This window comes from Apostichopus japonicus, chromosome 16, assembly GCF_037975245.1.
Source record: "Apostichopus japonicus isolate 1M-3 chromosome 16, ASM3797524v1, whole genome shotgun sequence".
Taxonomy (NCBI): Eukaryota; Metazoa; Echinodermata; class Holothuroidea; order Aspidochirotida; family Stichopodidae; genus Apostichopus; species Apostichopus japonicus.
The window spans coordinates 41949749-41968001 of NC_092576.1; the positions used below are offsets into that span (position 1 = coordinate 41949749).

At 34.6% G+C, this 18253-nt stretch overlaps 1 protein-coding gene across 16 annotated transcripts in view; it reads right to left on the bottom strand.

Moving 5' to 3' along the window:
* Nucleotides 1-18253, bottom strand: part of LOC139982656 (uncharacterized) — a 333630-nt gene that overhangs the window by 172877 nt on the left and 142500 nt on the right. For 3 of the 16 annotated variants that reach the window (XM_071995677.1, XM_071995678.1, XM_071995674.1), the window contains exons 16-18: nt 9655-9710; nt 8718-8837; nt 7053-7261 (exon numbers count right to left, since the gene is read on the bottom strand). The exons of 7 other annotated variants lie outside the window; for them this stretch is intronic. In XM_071995677.1, the coding sequence (XP_071851778.1) occupies nt 7053-7261; nt 8718-8837; nt 9655-9710 (385 nt within the window). Of the gene's footprint in view, nt 1-7052; nt 7262-8717; nt 8838-9654; nt 9711-10366; nt 10444-11089; nt 11299-18253 lie in introns of all 16 variants that reach the window. 6 more of the 16 variants (XM_071995681.1, XM_071995679.1, XM_071995673.1 and 3 more) reach the window with 4 other exon arrangements.

Sequence of the window (18253 nt, forward strand, 5' to 3'; positions counted from 1 at the left end):
TAGGCTTCAAAAATTGGGTACATCTACAACCAAATATGAGATCTGCCAAAGCTTCTCTTCTTGATATTTTGTTTTCAAGGTGTTCACAATTTGACTCTGGTGATCCCAAATGACATTTGACCTACACCAACAACAAACAACTTCTTGTACTAAATGTGTTCCTTCTACACACCAAATATGAGGTGTTCACAAGTTCCCTTCTTGAAATATTGTGTTTACAATGTTCTCACAATTTGACCACTGGTGACCTCAAATGACTTGTGGCCTCCACCAAAGACAATAGGCTTCTTATAATTATTGTGGTAATTCTACACACCAAATATGCAATTGGTCCGACATTCCCTTCTTGAGATCGTCGTGTTTAAACGGACACACACACGCCCAAGCGTCGACTATTTTTTTTTTATAAATTTATCGTTAACATCGCAAATTTACATTATTTCCTCAATATTTTCAAATATGAAATGTGTCATTAAAGTAAAACTTTTGCTTTTAGCGTTATCCGGACCGTAATGCAATGTAATGTTCTCTGATGAACATATGAACGCTTAAACAATTGCTTGTCTTCAATCCCTATCAGTTGGTTAAAATATGAGAGCGTTAAAAAAGGTTAAATGAGCCAGAGAATGAAGATAGTTTGTAAATGATGGTAGCTTTAGAAATACGGCAAAGCTATAAATCCGAATCCTTAAGAATCACAAAAAGAAATGGTTCCATTATGACACAGCGCTCTCAGTGGGAAACATATTTCTTCATAAACATAAAAATATTAACATATTACTTCAAAAAGTGCTCCACCACTTAATATACATATTTATATAATAGTATAAGCTCTGCTTTATTCTTTTTAACCTTGTTTCTAACTCCTTCCCAGACCCCCCCCCCCCCCCCCGCACTAACACTCTTTCGTTAAGTGCTCAGATGCCGCACCGTGCTATTGCAGTTTTAAAGACTTACCCCGCCCATCTATAATCAAACATTTTATTCAACTCTACCTGGCGGAAGAAAATGTTATAACAGTACATGATGCAAAGATTAGCTTTTTCTTGATGTTTGTTTTACAGTAACTGAAAGTGCCGTCTTATTTTCAACAATTCCATTAAATAAAAACAGGAACCAGCCCCCCCCCCCCCCCACCCTCCCTCCCGCTGAAAGTTTCCACTTCCAAATTAAAAGTAGACCTATGATAATGTGGACGTCTGTACATGTGATATGCGCTATTTCAGTTAGATTTTAGCGAAATATTTATATCATTTCTTGTGATTTCATTAGTAATGTAAAACCTTGATATTCTAGGCACGTATAGGAATGGCGTACAGAAAGAATTAAAAACAGTTTAGTTTAACCTCTCATCACGTACCGTATATGTGCACGGTCGCGGATGCGATGGCCGTGCGTTTGTTTAGTTTCCACAAGTTTGAATAGAATAACAATAAATGTAGAGGTCTCCTAACATCTTAATTGTGTGGACAGTGTAGTAGTCTAATGTGAAACTACGGTTCATAATATATTTATTAGGTCTATGTGTTTTATGTAGGCCTATCAGTTCCATTGTTATTCCTGTATCAGTGCTCCAATGTTTTAATTATTGCATTGAGGCAACGTGAATGAACGTATATACAGGTTTCTTTTTTAAGAAGCGAACAAAGGGGGGGGGGGGCGGGCAAATCCGCAGTCCGCTATAGGCCTATACGTCCACCCACTCAGCTCAACCCTACCAACCAGTAGGTGTCTTTTTGACATGTTAACAATTAATTTACATCTCAACTCCCCATATGGCTTCCATTCGACATATGTACATTACAGCAACCATCAGAATGCCCTAGCGTATATCTTCAATTACATGTGTAAACCAATGAATAAAGCACAGCTTATAAAGTAACGTAAAATCCTTTATTCCCAAACAGAGTCATTTTACAGAATCATTTTATTTTGCGTGGCGTTCTTAATAGGCCAATTGTAACTTATTGTGAAACGCGTATGTCTCTTTTATTTGGATTTCTCATTTACACACAATGTTCATATGTTAAATATCTAAACTATAAATTACGACACAACATATGAATATGCTCAGACCACAATGATTGAACATTCAATGGAAAATAAACTTCAACTGAAGCAGAAATTGATGATGATTGCTAAACTTAACGTAATGATACAAGGTTGTATTCTTTCTTTTTGTTAACATTTGATAAACTAATTACAACATGTCATCATTTAATCACGCACCAGTGTCGTGCGGATTAATTTATAAGGTGTGGGTCGGGGTACAGTGTAAAATTTGAATATTCTTCCGACTGATTTAAGTAGTGACTTAAATGTTTATGACAGGGCCAGGTGCTAATGAAACATTTTCTAAACGAGTGGATGATGCCGTAGGATCACTGCAGCTATAACTCCCATATATGGTGGTCTAGGGTGCCCCCATCCCACCCCAGAATAAAAACAAAATAACATATAACCCAAATAATATTTTTAGACTATAATTTATGATTTTATAAATTAGATCTTAAAGAAGATTGTGCTAGTTAATAATATTTGATTAATTCAAAAATTCGGAACATCATTAGTAGTGTTCCTATTCTTGATCTTCACTTGCAGAATGCAAAAATCCACCGACTGAACCATATTCCCTGATATGGTCGTAGGTGGTTGGTGGCATGTCCCCCCCCCCCCCTCCATTTGCGCACATCATTGGTGACACCTAGTTATACTATGTTAATTATACAGCCGCCTTCTTCCATAAGTATATTCACTTGAAGTTAAGAAATTCAAGATATAAAAAGTATGATGGTTAGAAACTTTCAAGAAAACCATCAGTTTATTAAGATGGTTTTGAACATAATAATATACCTAATGAAATTGTATAAGATGTTAATTTACTCTTGTTTTCTTCCAAGCCATTGTATGGCTAACATTATAATAAAATAGAGACAGATGTAGTACTTGTCAACATGACCTTCAGCACAACAGATCATTGACGTATCCAGATACCGGAGCTGCAGTCGTTTAGTCACGTGACGTATTACATCGCGATTGACAGGTCATGTATAAAGAATACAATGAGCTTGATATACCGTGTACATCATTATATTAATAGAGATTATAATGAAAGGGAAGTCAACATTCACTAGTAGGTCTGTACCACAGATATCATATGCTAGATGAACACAGTGTGTAGATACAGTGTGAGCAATATACGAAGAAGCCCAATTTGATTTGGGGTGTGGGGGGTGGGGGGTTGTAACGAATTGCCTGGAAATATAACCACATTTTTTCATCTCTATGTTCCGACGTCTCTTAATTTTCCGAGGTCTCTATATTTTCCGAGGTCTCTCTGTTCCGACGTCTCTCTGTTCCGACGTCTCTATGTTCCGACGTCTCTCTGTTCCGACGTCTCTCTGTTCCGACGTCTCTAAGTTCCGACGTCTCTATGTTCCGACGTCCCTTTGTTCCGACGTCTCTTTGTTACGACGTCTCTATGTTCCGACGTCTCTTTGTTACGAAGTCTCTATGTTACGACGTCTCTATGTTCCGACGTCTCTTTGTTACGAAGTCTCTATGTTCCGACGTCTCTATGTTCCGACGTCTCTATGTTCCGACGTCTCTATGTTCCGACGTCTCTAAGTTCCGACATCTCTATGTTCCGAAAACTCTATGTTCCGACGTCTCTATGTTCCGACGTCTCTATGTTCCGACGTCTGTATGTTCCGACGTCTCTATGTTCCGACGTCTCTTTGTTCCGACGTCTCTATGTTCAGAAAACTCTTTGTTCCGACGTCTCTATGTTCCGACGTCTCTATGTTCCGACGTTTCTATGTTCCGACGTCTGTATGTTCCGACGTCTCTATGTTCCGAAAACTCTTTGTTCCGACGTCTCTTTGTTCCGACGTCTCTATGTTCCGATGTCTCTATGTTCCGACGTCTCTATGTTCCGACGTCTCTTTGTTCCGACGTCTCTTTGTTCCGACGTCTGTATGTTCCGACGTCTCTATGTTCCGACGTCTCTATGTTCCGACGTCTCTATGTTCCGACAAAAAGAAATAATCCGGGACACGTTTTTTTTTATCCCCAAAATCTTTTGTACCAAGAAAGCAATTTTCATATCCCAATATATGTTTGTGACCAATATTTTTTTGGACCAACATTTCTCCGGACCAAAGTAGTTTTCTTGGTACAAACAATTTTTGGATAACAAAAAATTGCTTCGATTTTTTTCTTGTTGTCGGAACATAGATACGTCAAAACATAGGGATGTCAACTACATATCATATAAGCATTCATCGGTTATTACAGCGCATGCCAATTACATACAATCATTTGCCGTCTTATATTACCCTTCCATATTGGTTATCATTTTTGGGCAAAGTCATTACAATAATAATAATTTTTTTTCTCAGTTGGTGACTGAAATTTTCACATTATTGCCCGAATTTTCATTAGGTTGGGGCTGCAGCCCCCCCCCCCCCCCCTCCTACGCATTTGAGTGTGAGCACTGTACGTAACATCATAGTAGCCAATGACTCCTAAACATGAATAAACCTTTCAGAGTATGGTGAGGCACTCGTATCTGGTTGAATTAATTTGTGTGATTGTGCGTGTAATAGAGATAGAAAGGCCTAGAATACTGTAGGTCACAGCTACTGGACTTTGCTCTTCCACTGTGTATTCCCTTCTCACTAGAGATGCTCGGAGGGGGGAATCGCAATCATGAAATATACTTCTTTTTCGGTAACGATGATCCGATACATAAGTAACGAAATGAGATTATATAAAGCAATGACATTGAAGAAGTGTTAATATATCAGCGGGTAGGGGGGTGGTTGGTTCAACTAAAAATGGAATATGGTAGGGTTATAGAGTATAAGGTTGGGAGGGGGCTGTGGAAACTACTTATAATTGCAAAGGAAAGAAGGGGGTAAAGGAAGTAATATATTACAGGGTCTAGTGAGGGAGTACTTACGGGGTGGAGGGAACCAGGTGCGGTAGATTTGTACACGTGTGTTTTATTAACGGGGCTTGGGTCCGTTGTTATAACTTGTGTTGGAGGGAATATGCTAGACTAGTTACTATGAAAATATTTATTCCGTCTTAAGTCAATCATTTATTATCCAATCTAAAGCCAATAAGGAACTTAACTTATTTTTCTTAAGACTTTTTGGGCCCAAGTATACACGCCTGATGCACACATCATACTATATTAAATACCCTGGCTTAAAATCACTGATTTGGACAAATTGCTTTCTGATGGACAAATAACTAGTTAGCCAGTCATGAAGAATTCTCGAATTCCATAATATGTAAGTTTGTAAAGTAATAAGCAATATATAATTGTGTCAATAGCTTTTTCAGATCAATGATTGAACCATCAGTAATTGCTTTTATATGATCTAGTGGCATAGTCATGTTTTCCAGTAATTACTTTGGGTAACAACGGTACTAAAGGTGTATTGCTAATAATTTATAATCTATATGTTGATACGGCCCCATTTCTCTCCCCCCCCCCGTGATACCCATGAAAGCCCACAACTTCATTCACCATGTGATGTTTGTGGGTGATCATTCCAGTAACAGTAATTAGAGTGAACAGCTTTATAACACTGTCAATAACACCTGAGATTAGTTAGTTTCTTTGGGGAATTTCACTAGTTCTTAACTAGTATTTTAAATTCAACATTTACTAAGAAAAGTTTAGTGCATAGGAAAAAAATCATAAATAAAATAACTAAAAATGTATCATAATAACTGTCAAATATTTTACATATTGGTTATTTTCCTTATACACTTGTTTCCCTTTGATCTCTTTTTACTTTATTAATTTCATTCATACCGTTATCTTTTCTTTCTATCCTTTCTTCTATAATTATTATTTTCAAAAAAGGAAGAACAAAAATAAACATATTCTACTTAAGAAAAACAAATGTTCTTCACATAATAAAATCATAATCAGGAAGGCCTACCAACGATTTAAAACCAGACAGTGTCTAGACGTGACGTATCTATTGCAATCTCCAGGTACTTGTTTGATGGTAAATTCCAGGTGTTTTTAATAAAGGACGCGCGCGTCTGCTTTATTGAATACAACTTAGCTCATTGCAAGGCGCGTAACTATTCTTGAAAACAAATTATTTTCATTGGGCGTGGTACGCGCGTCTATTCCATTGAAAACATTCATTGCATTGTTCAAATATTTGATTGACAGGTGTTGAACAAAAGAAATATTAAACTATTGAAAGTGTCAGTACAGTCAGTGAACATCTTAAGTCAGAAAAAATATGATGAAATAAGTTCAATAGATTTTTGCGATAAAATAAAATATGTACTGAGTAGAAAAGAGCGGAAATGTTTTAACGTACAAATGTATGATATAAATGTGTAGAGTATTGGGTATATATGATTTACAAATGGGAATATGGTGACAACACACTGTAGAGTATGTAGAGATAATTTAACGGTTATTGTCCTGGTAGGTTTGGGAGGGAGGGCGGTGGGTTGGGGAAGGGTAGGGAAAGGGGGGCTGGCTGTTTGGCAGGGGACAGGAGAATACTGCGATGTTAGTAAGGATCTAAATTAAATTATTTATTTGGATAGATTTTGGCAAAGCGTCTATTTTCTTTCTCTAAGATGATGATAATTTGAATTATTTATTCCTTATATCTTAGTCTAATTACATCCTACATTTTTGTTACTGTTTCAATGAGATTATTTTTTAAATTTAAGCTAGCGAGTCTTATGTCCTTATTTCATTAAATGTCAATTTTCTTAAGAATTTATGATTAAAGTGTAAGTGTTTCTGTCTCATGTTGTCTCTATTTTACTCTCCCATTAATCATATTCCTTACATGATTACTGTTCTTTCATTGTTAGTTCATTTCTTTATTCACTTTCTTCTTCATTTGTTTTTACTTTTATTATCCAAATCTACCAAACAACCCGCCAGTAATTATCAAATACAACTATATTAATAATTCCTATCTTGTTTACATCATTAATATTAATTAGTTATGTTATTAATTACTAATATTATTAACATATTTATTAATTGTACTTACATCAGTTCCTTGAATCTTTGAGAGTTTTGTAGATAGTTTAATATTCCATTAACTTCATGTTTGTTCATTTCTCTCCCTTTCTCTGTCTGTATGAGCATATTCTCTATTGATGTTATGATAGGTAGAGAGAGACCAGAGGAGAGGATAATGTTCCCATCTTCATCAATCTTACAAAAGGACAAGTTTAGATTCACCTGGTTAATGGGAATCTGAAGAAAAGAAAATAATAAATAGAATTAATATCATCATGTTTGTGTACAGGATAAATAGTTAAAAATAATAACATCATCATTAAGTTAGGAAGATTAAACTTTATTGTTGTTTTCATGTCATATTAATCAAATAATAATTTGTTTATTTTAATCATTTTTTGTTATTGTTTTGTTGATGATTTAACAATTAGTGGTTTAAATTTATAAAAAAATAGATCATTATATAGGTATGTTTTTTATCTTCGCTTTATCTTTGTTTTTATTTGCAAGATGTTAAAGGGTAAACAAGAGGGTTAGGTTTATTACAGAGATCAGTCATTGTTATTTCTGTGTAATGAATTAGAGGGGTGTAAGAGGGGTGAGGGATGGACGGAACAAGGGATGTCAGGGTGTAGGGAGGAGTGTGTTATGGTAAGGAAGGGTGTGTTAAGGTTTAGTGATATTTGGTCGGGGTCATAGGAGGGTGTCTTATTGCGGGGCGGGGCAGATACGGTTTACCCTTGTGAATGTTGTTATTGTCAAAGCGTGTGCGAGTGGTGAGAGATAAATGGACCTATGGATGTCGTACTGTTTAGGAATGGGTGTGGTAGAGGTAATGAGGGGTTCTTTAGGGTGGGGAGCGTGCAGACGGCATAAACATATTTAATGTAATTTATGTTTGATAGAGGGATGAGGTGGGGGGGGGGGGTTGTATGAGCCGGAACTGATATGTTCAAAATAAATTAGATTATATTTAATTTATGTAATTTTTGATGGGAAGATCTGGTCTAGGTGGGGTTGGTTTTTCAGTGAACTGTTAATTATTATACATTTTATATTTAGGTATCAGTTTGTTATTGAGGTATTCTACTATTTAGGTATGTTTATCAATCACTTCATCTATTTATGGTTTAATTTAAATGAAAACTTTAAACAAAATCAAAATATTCGGCCAAATCCGTAAAACAGGAAACAATTCATTGACCCTTTCTGTCTTAAATTATTATTTTATACTTCAGTTTCTGGGAAGATTTTGAAAGATAAAATTAATTAAGCTAAGATGAACAGGAACTATTGCTGAATAGAAACTTGGAAACAGAATTTAATAGTTATTTATTTGTTTATTAACCTACACACTCTACCCAGTAGTTTGTTATTTTATTTATATTACTTGTTTGTGTTTACGATTCTGTCTTAACTTGAGCTTACAAATATATATATCAATTTAAACCTGTATTTCCTTGTTATAATTTAAACAATATAATATTTAATAACCAAAGCGATATTATCTCTTATTTAGACATTCAACGGTTATAAATAATTTAAACTTGTATTTCTTTATTCGTAATTAAACAGTTTGGTATTTAATAACTAAACCTATGTAACCCCTCATTAAGACATTAAACGATTTTATCTAATTTTAATTTGTATTGATTGATGTATTTATTAATATATCCCTTTATGTTTTACTTACGTCATGATTGGATGCTTCCACCAGGAGCTCTACGACTGACCTCTGTACAGACTCACTGGTGTCTCTGTGGATGATCAAACAATCTGAACACATCTCTGTAATACTCTGGATGTCATCAGGCTATTGAAATAAATAAATAGTAATTATTTGATATAATAATATTAATGTAAAATTGAAGAGTTAAGGAGACAATGAAATTTGGTGTTAATAGCGGAGATTAATAAAATGATTAAATCAGCAGGTATTTGTAATACAGTTTAAAATTAGTTTAAGTTTACTGTTTAAATGTGTATGTTTTACTTCCTGCACAGTGAAGCTCTCACACTAGGTTAAATGGGTATAAAGAATATTATTTTAAATATGTTAAAATTAATGAATGCATCTAGAATAGTTAGTTTATGTGACCTTATAGTCTTAATTATGTTGAAAATATAATGTACAAACATTTCCAAAGGAGGAAAAAAATACTAATAAATTGCATTTGAAGAATCCCTTTAATTCAAAGTACAAAACAGTTGAGTGATTATTCTAATTATATCAGATTAAAAGAAAAAGAGACAACAAAACAAAGGAGGATTTTAAAGAACACGCGACATGATGACTTTACACGACTTTGACCGAGATACACTTCCTGGAATAATGAAATTAATCAGATCCAAATAAATGTATTTTTAGTTAAAAGCAAGATATATATATATTTTTTTTTCCTGTAAGAATCATATCGTCTGTCACTGGAATATTCCACACCGGGAGACAATATATGATTATAACTCTTAAAGATGCTGGCTTTTTCTGATTATGTTTTGAAAATTGATCAACCTCTCTACCCCTTCACTGCTATGCATGTTACTAATAATAACACTATCACAGGGAAATTAAAAAGCAACTAACATTATTAATGATTATAATTTACTTAAAAATACCAAATATTACAAACCGTCCTCCATTGACCAGATCTTAGATCCAGGTAACAAGCTTCTCTGGATGATATGACTGTAAAAATAGAAGAAACAATAGAAATAAATGACATATTTTAATCAATACCTAAGATTCAATATTACTTTGTTTCAATGTTTATAGTCAGAGGTAATGTACCTGTACTATAGGGATCAAATATCAGTAAACTGAACCATTTGAATGTTCTTTCTACTACTTAATTAGTATTAAAGTACTAGAAATTTACAGTCACTAGTAATCCGACCAATAATTGTATTCTCTTTGTTACCTAATACTTACTTCTTACTTACTTCACAGTCCTAATATTATAGGGTAACAATAATGTTAAGTAACTCAAAGCACTAAAATCTCTTAGATTTTATTTTAATAGATAGAAAGCTGCTTAGATCAGCTCAAGAAACACAAAAGGAGGAACTTTTAGGAAGTCCCAACACCACGTCCCAACCCCCCCCCCATTCCACCCCACCCCGTCAGAGAATTAGTCTGTTTGTTGTTAGCAAGATTTTCTTCCGATCCCCATTCTAGATTCATTCTTACCAACATATATCTCATTTTACTATTCCCCATCCCCCACCCCAGCTCCCCCTCCCCCTCTACCACACTTCCCTCTCATGTCAGAAATCTGTGAAACGTTGCAATAAAAACAATCTCCTTGATCAATGATTCTTTTAATTCTTATGTATAAATCGTACCTTTAATATTCCTTGATATTGATTCTTCTGGTATGATGTCTGGCTTGATCGATGACGGCAGTTTACAATTATAAAGCCTTCAAAGGTAAAGAAAGCAGGGAAAATACATATGTAATATTGATAAATTAATTGAATATCTGATGTCATAATTGTAATAAATAACATGGAGGTCAATGAATCTGCCTTTTCCCTTATGTCAGTGAAAGTAAAAGAGCTGCTGACAAGTTACATGTAGAAGTCAGTAGTTATGATGGCCAAACACCCCTTCCAACACCCCTCCTATTAACATTTGATGATTTGATATGTTTAAATATTTATATTTATTAATACAAGTTGTATTATGATAACTAATAATATTTGAAAATAAACGATAGAAGTTTTCGTTTCCATCTACTTGAAATTCTTCCCATCTTTCGTTTCGGTTTTTAAGTAATAATTTATCTTTTTAAATGTTTCTTGTAGTTTTATTTCGTTTATAATTTCTAAGGTTATTTGTTGTTCCTATTGTATTATTCCAGCTTAATAAGAATTCCAAATATTGCAACATTTCAAACCGCACGTCTCAACACAGGACGTGTACATTTAATTAATATAAAAATATCACTGCACAATACCATTACATTATCCCCTCATATATACCCCATACGCACATCCTGACTACCCTCTCCCCCCATCTTACCCACATTTTATCAGCCATAGCCTGTCACAATGTTTTCCTCTTACCATAGTTCCTTGAATCTTGATGACTTGATTCCATAGTTTATTAATCCGATCAATTCTTCCTCGCTAAGTGCGTTTCCCTTTCCTTTTGCATTGATGGATATCTTCTCTACTGATGATAGGCTCGATAAACTAAGACCGGACTCAAGTCTGATATCTTTACCGTCAAATCCACTGAAGGACCAATGTAGGCATAGATCAGATATTAGAATCTGAAGAATAGGAAAGAAAGATCACAGTTAACTTATCTTATAGTTCATCAATGATGGATAAATACAACTGACGAATATCCAACGTATATGGAATAGAACACCAAAATGCATACAAAATCTATAAAATCAATCACTAATTTTAATACAGAATTTTCTGTGACTTCTTATATTTTCATAATATAAATAATTATATGGGTCTGTTCACGTTAAAGCGCCCAAATTAGCATAAATGGAATTTGGAGCATTGTGACAAAATAATTAGAGATTCTAGAGATACAAATATTATCCCCATGGAGAGAGTCCACCTAGCTGTACCTACCTTAGCATAGACAATTTCCTGAGATATGCATATGGTATGCTATACTCCCAGAAGTGCCGAAATGTGGACGGAAAATGTTGTCGTTTTCAAACTGCACAATTTGTACTTTGATCTATTCTCAACTCCAAATGAGGATTACTCCAAATTTTGTCATGATTGAACTTTGTGGCTATAGGTTCCCTCTCATAAATATTTCAGAAAATTTCATCGATGAATTTGCGAATTATTGCGAAACTGGACCAGTGTTTCGGACATCACTTTTTCCGTCCACATTTATACACCAATTTATGAGTGGCATAGTTTGGGGTTAAATAACAAATGTTGAAAGTGGTGTGCCTTTTTAATACTGTCATAGTTGTATCAAATAAAATATATATCAGATGCATGTCCATTCAGCCACATTTTACTACACGATAAAAATAAACAACATGCAAAATGTTTGCGTCCACATTTTGGTGATGTCCGAAACGTCATGAAGCAACTAATATATGAAGTATGTTAAAACCCACAAGACTGTTTTGTTACTCTAATTAAAGCATAAGTACTCCCTCAACTACAGTATGTACATGACACATTTCCACTCATCCGTTTTGATTTTATAACCATTTCAATTTTTCCGTCCATGTGTGTGATGTCCGAAACACCAGTAATGTCCGAAACAAATTTTAATTAATATTGCTTTAAGTTGCTTGAAAAAAGACACAATAGATGAGCACTTCATGTATTATGACAAGTACTATTGTTACAAACATACATACTGCACTACTCAAAGCTTTATCTATCTTTACCAAATATGTTTCGGACATCGCCATATGTTTCGGACATCACTTTTGTGAATCCAACATATTGTAAAACAGCACTAGTTTCAACTGAATGATTCAATTGGTTGATTTCAGTGTGCTAGAATACACTTAGATCCTACAACAGAATGCTTCTTAACTTTTGGTGTCATTTGACCAACATGTATTCATCTTTTGATGACTTGTGACAAGTCTAAAATGATATTCTACATATTTGGGTATGAATGTTACTGAGAACATCAAATTACTTGGATTTTTCTGGAACTGACATCATTAACACTACATTTTTCCATCATTTAGTACTGAGGAAGTAAAAACAACGTTTGGTGAATTTTTTTCTGACATAACATGTATCAGGATACCATCACAGTATACAGTACATTAGAAAGTAATGCTGTAATTGTCTGCTATAACTTGAATCAAGCTATTTGTCACAACCATAGAAAGCCTGTTTATAGGCTAGAAGAACTATCAAAGGGCACATGGGTACCATGCATGGACTGTCATGTGATGTGTTTCAGCTTCCATGGCGGTACCAATTTGATATTTCTCAATATCATATTGAGAATTGTAAAGTTAATTACACACAATTGGAATAGGCCTAGACGAGTTTTGTAGCACAGTAGCTCATGTTTCTATCACATCGGTCTACAGCATAGTATGTCAACGTCACTTTGAAAAACTGAACACCGTTCAGTGTCGTCTGTCGCTCTACAGTATATGTATGGAATCAGTGTGCATAGATATAACACCCTATGTCAGAGCAGTTTAACTGTTGATGGGAACTTGATCGTTGTCAAGAAAAGCTACCAGTACTTTGGGAAGATGTTAGCTAAGTAGTAGGACTGTGGAACGTGTCTGGCGATCTAACCTATAAATGTTGGTCAACGACTATAACTATAATGTTAAGGTACAGACATTGCTAGGTAACTGTGTGTTGTCTGCTGCTCTAAGCCCAAATATACATTTACTGTACTAGTTAGTAAATCACAATGGGCAATGTGGAGATTAATGCAGTATATAAGATTATTAGTACCACCCTGGAACACATTACAGTACATGACCCTCTTTGACTGGTACCCGGATTTACTGTGTGATGAAACCTCCAGGTTTACTCTATGGCGTCAACAGTATTAATATACACAGAGTGGTGCATCGTGCATGACCATGTTTTAATTCCGAGTTGCTTCACTGAGACTTCAGATCTTTAGTGATATGTATACAGATATGCATCATTATGAAACTTAAGGATAAAGCTGAACAATTTGCTGAGCTGCTGTATACCATAACATCTAAGCCTTATACTTAAATGTAAGTTTAGGCCATAAGCTTATTACAATCTTACAAAGTAAATCAATTAATTCATATGTGACAAGGAGTATTTGTACAAACCATGAATTATTACTTGTTTTTCACATTATAATAGCCAAGGCATAATGATGAATCTCAATAAAGAAGGATATTTAAACTAGTATCTTATAGTACTACTAGTATAGGCTACTACTGTTGCTTTGCTGGGCCAGTGGAAGCAATCTTCAACATTGGCAGATCCAGCTCAAAGGTGCATGGGGATGGGGTGGGAGTGGGTGGGTACCATTTGAAGGGGGGCAAAATAGTTGTTATTGCTGACATTACAAAATAGGAACAAGCATTCTAGTGGAGTTTAGGATATGATACCTCCCCTCTGAAAATTGTTTAAATAGTAGACTCAATGATACTAGCTACAACAGGTGGGTGCCAAGTTAGCTATGTAGGGATGTCTCCTGTGTACATCTGTATATTTATTAAATGGTAAATATTGCTGTTTGTTTCAATTATCGCAGACTTCAATATAGGTAATGATGGAAATGTGGAAACCGTAAAAGATAAAAAGAATTCTATAACCCTTTTGGGGGAAAACTTTCTTTGCAGTCAATAATAATACCATTTTCTGCAAAATAATGTATAAGTTGATGTCTGGGAAGTGTTGGTGAACGCTGGCCAATGCAAATGGTATGCTGGACAGGTAACGAATGTGGTGAAGCAGAGATTAACTTTATACAAATGGTGATCAATAAATGGTCACTATGTGGAGTGTTATGGAGTGTTTGCTCAGTGTTTAACGCCAGTGCCTTGCAATCATAAGGTCCCGAGTTTGTGTCACTCGAAGATTAATGTATGTCGTCCAGTTACAGAGTTGTTGACAACTCATAATCATGGTCGTTAAATATGAATCTAAGAGACTGACTTCGGTCAGCTTGCGGCTTTGATAAGCCAATGATGGCTTCTTCTCGAGTTCCTGCTTGCAGGATGATCTAAAACTACATGTGTGTATCTATATGTATGAATTGAGTATGCAGTAAACAGTGATAATACATTAACATTAAATGGGGTTATCATTTACACCAAGCCTTCAGATTTTCACTTATCACCTATCTTTTCACCTATCGGCTCTGTCCAGATGTTCAATTTGAAATATGTGCCTCAGGGCATTAATGTTTTCCCAAGAATTTACAGTGCCATTATTTTTCAGTACACCTTGTTGATTTCCCAGTCTATGGTGTTTAATAAACTGCATTCCCTCAAAAATTCATAATATCTAGTGTAAATCTGCTACTGTCTGACTGTTGTGTCTATTTTGAAGCAGACTTTTGTTGCTTGAACAGGTTTGAATAGCAAAAATATTACTTCATATTGTTGTTACCTGCTGAAATATGTATTATTGTTATGCAGCTTTGTGAACATTTTTCCAAGGTAATGTCCGAAACATTCAGCGATGTCCGAAACGCTCATAAAGTAACTTGTAAGAAACACTGAGGATTTGAACTATAATAAGTTAAAAACTGTCATTATACCTTGTAGGTACTGTAGCTTGTCAACAACAAAGACCCCTTTGTTAGAAATTTAACTTTTGATATAATATGCGTTGTGTAGAAAACATTACAGTGATGTCCTAATACAGTTGTGGTGATGTCCGAAACATAGTTCAAGACAGTCATATATGCAAATCTATATAACAAGTGTTTGCATTTTTCATTATATCACATGAATTTGATGCTGTTTGTTATCATCACATATTGTGATGTACTGATATATATTGCTAAGTATTAACAAGCATGGCCTTCGTTTAATAATTTTCTTGTTGATCACTTGGATTACCTGTATCCATTTTCTTTGTTTTGAACTTGGAACCTATGAAGGGTCCATAGATCTCTTTTGGTACGGGTAACAACTTACTAAAATGCTTTTCTATTCATTATTGCCATGAAATGAACATCATTTGGTTTATTACTAAATATTAGGTTTAATATATTAGGTAAACCATTGGTGGGTGATGTCCGAAACAAGTTCATTTTGGAGGGGTGATGTCCGAAACAAGAGTCAAGAAAAAAAAATTCTGAGAGGACATGACCCAGAATTTTCAGCTTTTGGTTAATATGTGTGCTTATGTTGTGGTTTAATTTTATGGTATAATTGTTACTATTAATTTCAATTATGTTCTTTAAAGAAACACTTTTTTAACTTTATTTCAGGAAAAATTGAATATTTTCTAACGATACTCTAATATTTTTTAAAAAAACATCATCGATATCATTGAAAACTTGTCTTACAATAGCAAATTTTGTGTTAATGAAGAAAATAAAAACAGAATTCTCAAATGTAGCAGCATTGGAATGACACACCACCATTAAAAAGAGAACAAATTTTGGAAAATTTATAGATTGTCACACTTTCAACCATCTTGAATATAATTTCCAGAATAGTTTAAGCTCTGGTCAATTCTGATTCATAAATTGCAGATATTAGTTATGTTATTTACTTAGAATAAAGTTCTTTACTGTAATTTGAAAATTTGGTACCTCAGGCAACCAAATTGGGCGCTTTAACGTGAACAGACCCATATTTCATTTAAATTATTTAGTAAATATAAAAAAGAAGAGTGGTGACTTATTCAAACTTGCTTGCCAAACGTACGAATAAAAATAAAACATGATATAATTAATGATGATGTTAATGATGATGTTACTAAAAATAAAATTCGTTAAGCTGATGAAATTCAGAAAAAAAAGTAAAAATCAATATCATAAATATTTATATTTGGTCTGTGATATTATATTTAGGACATACATTAACTAGTTCTGTAGTTTTCATAATTTATATGCTATTGTTTTATTCCTGTCAGTCAGTGCATTAATTAATTCCCACAGCTACACTAGCGGGGACTCGACAACGTTCCTGCAGTGAGTGGCCCACTACAAATGAGTTTCCTTCCCGGGAGATACAGCGCATCTTGATATGTGTTTATCGTATAGGCCTATATATCCTACTTGCAATCTATTTCGTAATAATAAAGATAACATAATTTCCAATCAATGTTATGACACACAGATTATATACGCTTATATTAAATTCGTGTCGTACATATGTAACTTGTTAAACTTTCCACTCTCCAGCCGACCGACAAACCAGTAGCGTATGTAGGCAGATAGCCGGCCCGGTTTAGGGTAATATAACATAGCCTAGCCTAGGCCTACACAGTATGAACAAAGCCACCGTCATATACAATTATCATGTAATTTCAAACCTTCTATTTTGATACCGTTTACATGTAACCTCTTGATCTCTCACGTTTGACCTACTGTAAGCCTAGGCCTATACTATAGACTAGGCCTAGATCCGTTATAAACATCCATCCTTACTGCTAACAACTTTACCTATTTTGTCTATTTAGGCCCACATTCTACAGTATATAATTTATTTAGGATAAAGTAGGAAGCTAATCCTATGACTGAGACAATAATTAAATCAAAATTAAAAGGCTGGCGGAGGATATACAGGCTATATATATTGCTATATTCTAAGCTCTTACTTTTCCCGGTGAGAAAATCTTATAATGGCCGTAGCTCACGGTTAAAGTCAAACGTTACGTTACGAAGGCTAACAAGTTGATAATGAAACACTTGATATCGTGAATGTAACGCGGACACTGTCCGGTATCATGTGACGTGTTTAAGACGTAGCCTAGGCCTACGCGTATGAAATGTATCAGATCACAAACTCTTTGCTACTTTTTATTTTCCTTAAAACACTAACGTTATTTGTTATAGGCCTACCTACATTTTTGTTACAACTAACGTTAGGCTACCATTTCAACCAAGAGGCCTAAGTATAACGCCAATAACGGTTAACGCTGTCGGTGCAAACGAGTAGAATTTATACTGGCCACTAATACATATGTAACGGTCTCAAATAAAACATAAACATTAATTCATTAGTTTGATGAGCTTGATAGTGGATACATGCTATTATTTTGTTCGGCTAAACGTTGTCTAACTTGAACACATTGATTGAAGTTTACAAACGGATGACCGGATGTCCGTGTTTGAATTTACTTTTCCTTTCTGCGTTCAACAAGTTAATTTTGATGATCTAAGTCCTGGTTTATCATCTAAAAACGTCCTAATGTAATTTTTACTCTTCTGACATTTCTATTTTGTTTACTTATTTAGGCCTAGGCTTCAATTTCATAAAAGAACAAACGTAACCTAAGTAGGCTAATACTATAGTAGGCCTAGGCTAGGCTAAAACAGTCATTTCAGGCAGACAATGTTATCCTAAAGAAGTAATACCTTTGAAATTCATGCAACGACAAATCTAACAGAAAAGACAAAACCTCTCAAGCATGACTAGGCCTATAATTGTTGACTTTAAATAGGCATATAATTACCGTAAGTCAATATAATAACAGCAGCAAACCATATACGGTGTAAGCCCATAAGCAGTCATACAGTATAATGATGAACATGTATGTGTACGTGTAACTAGTAACGAACTGAATCTCCACAGTATAGTCAGT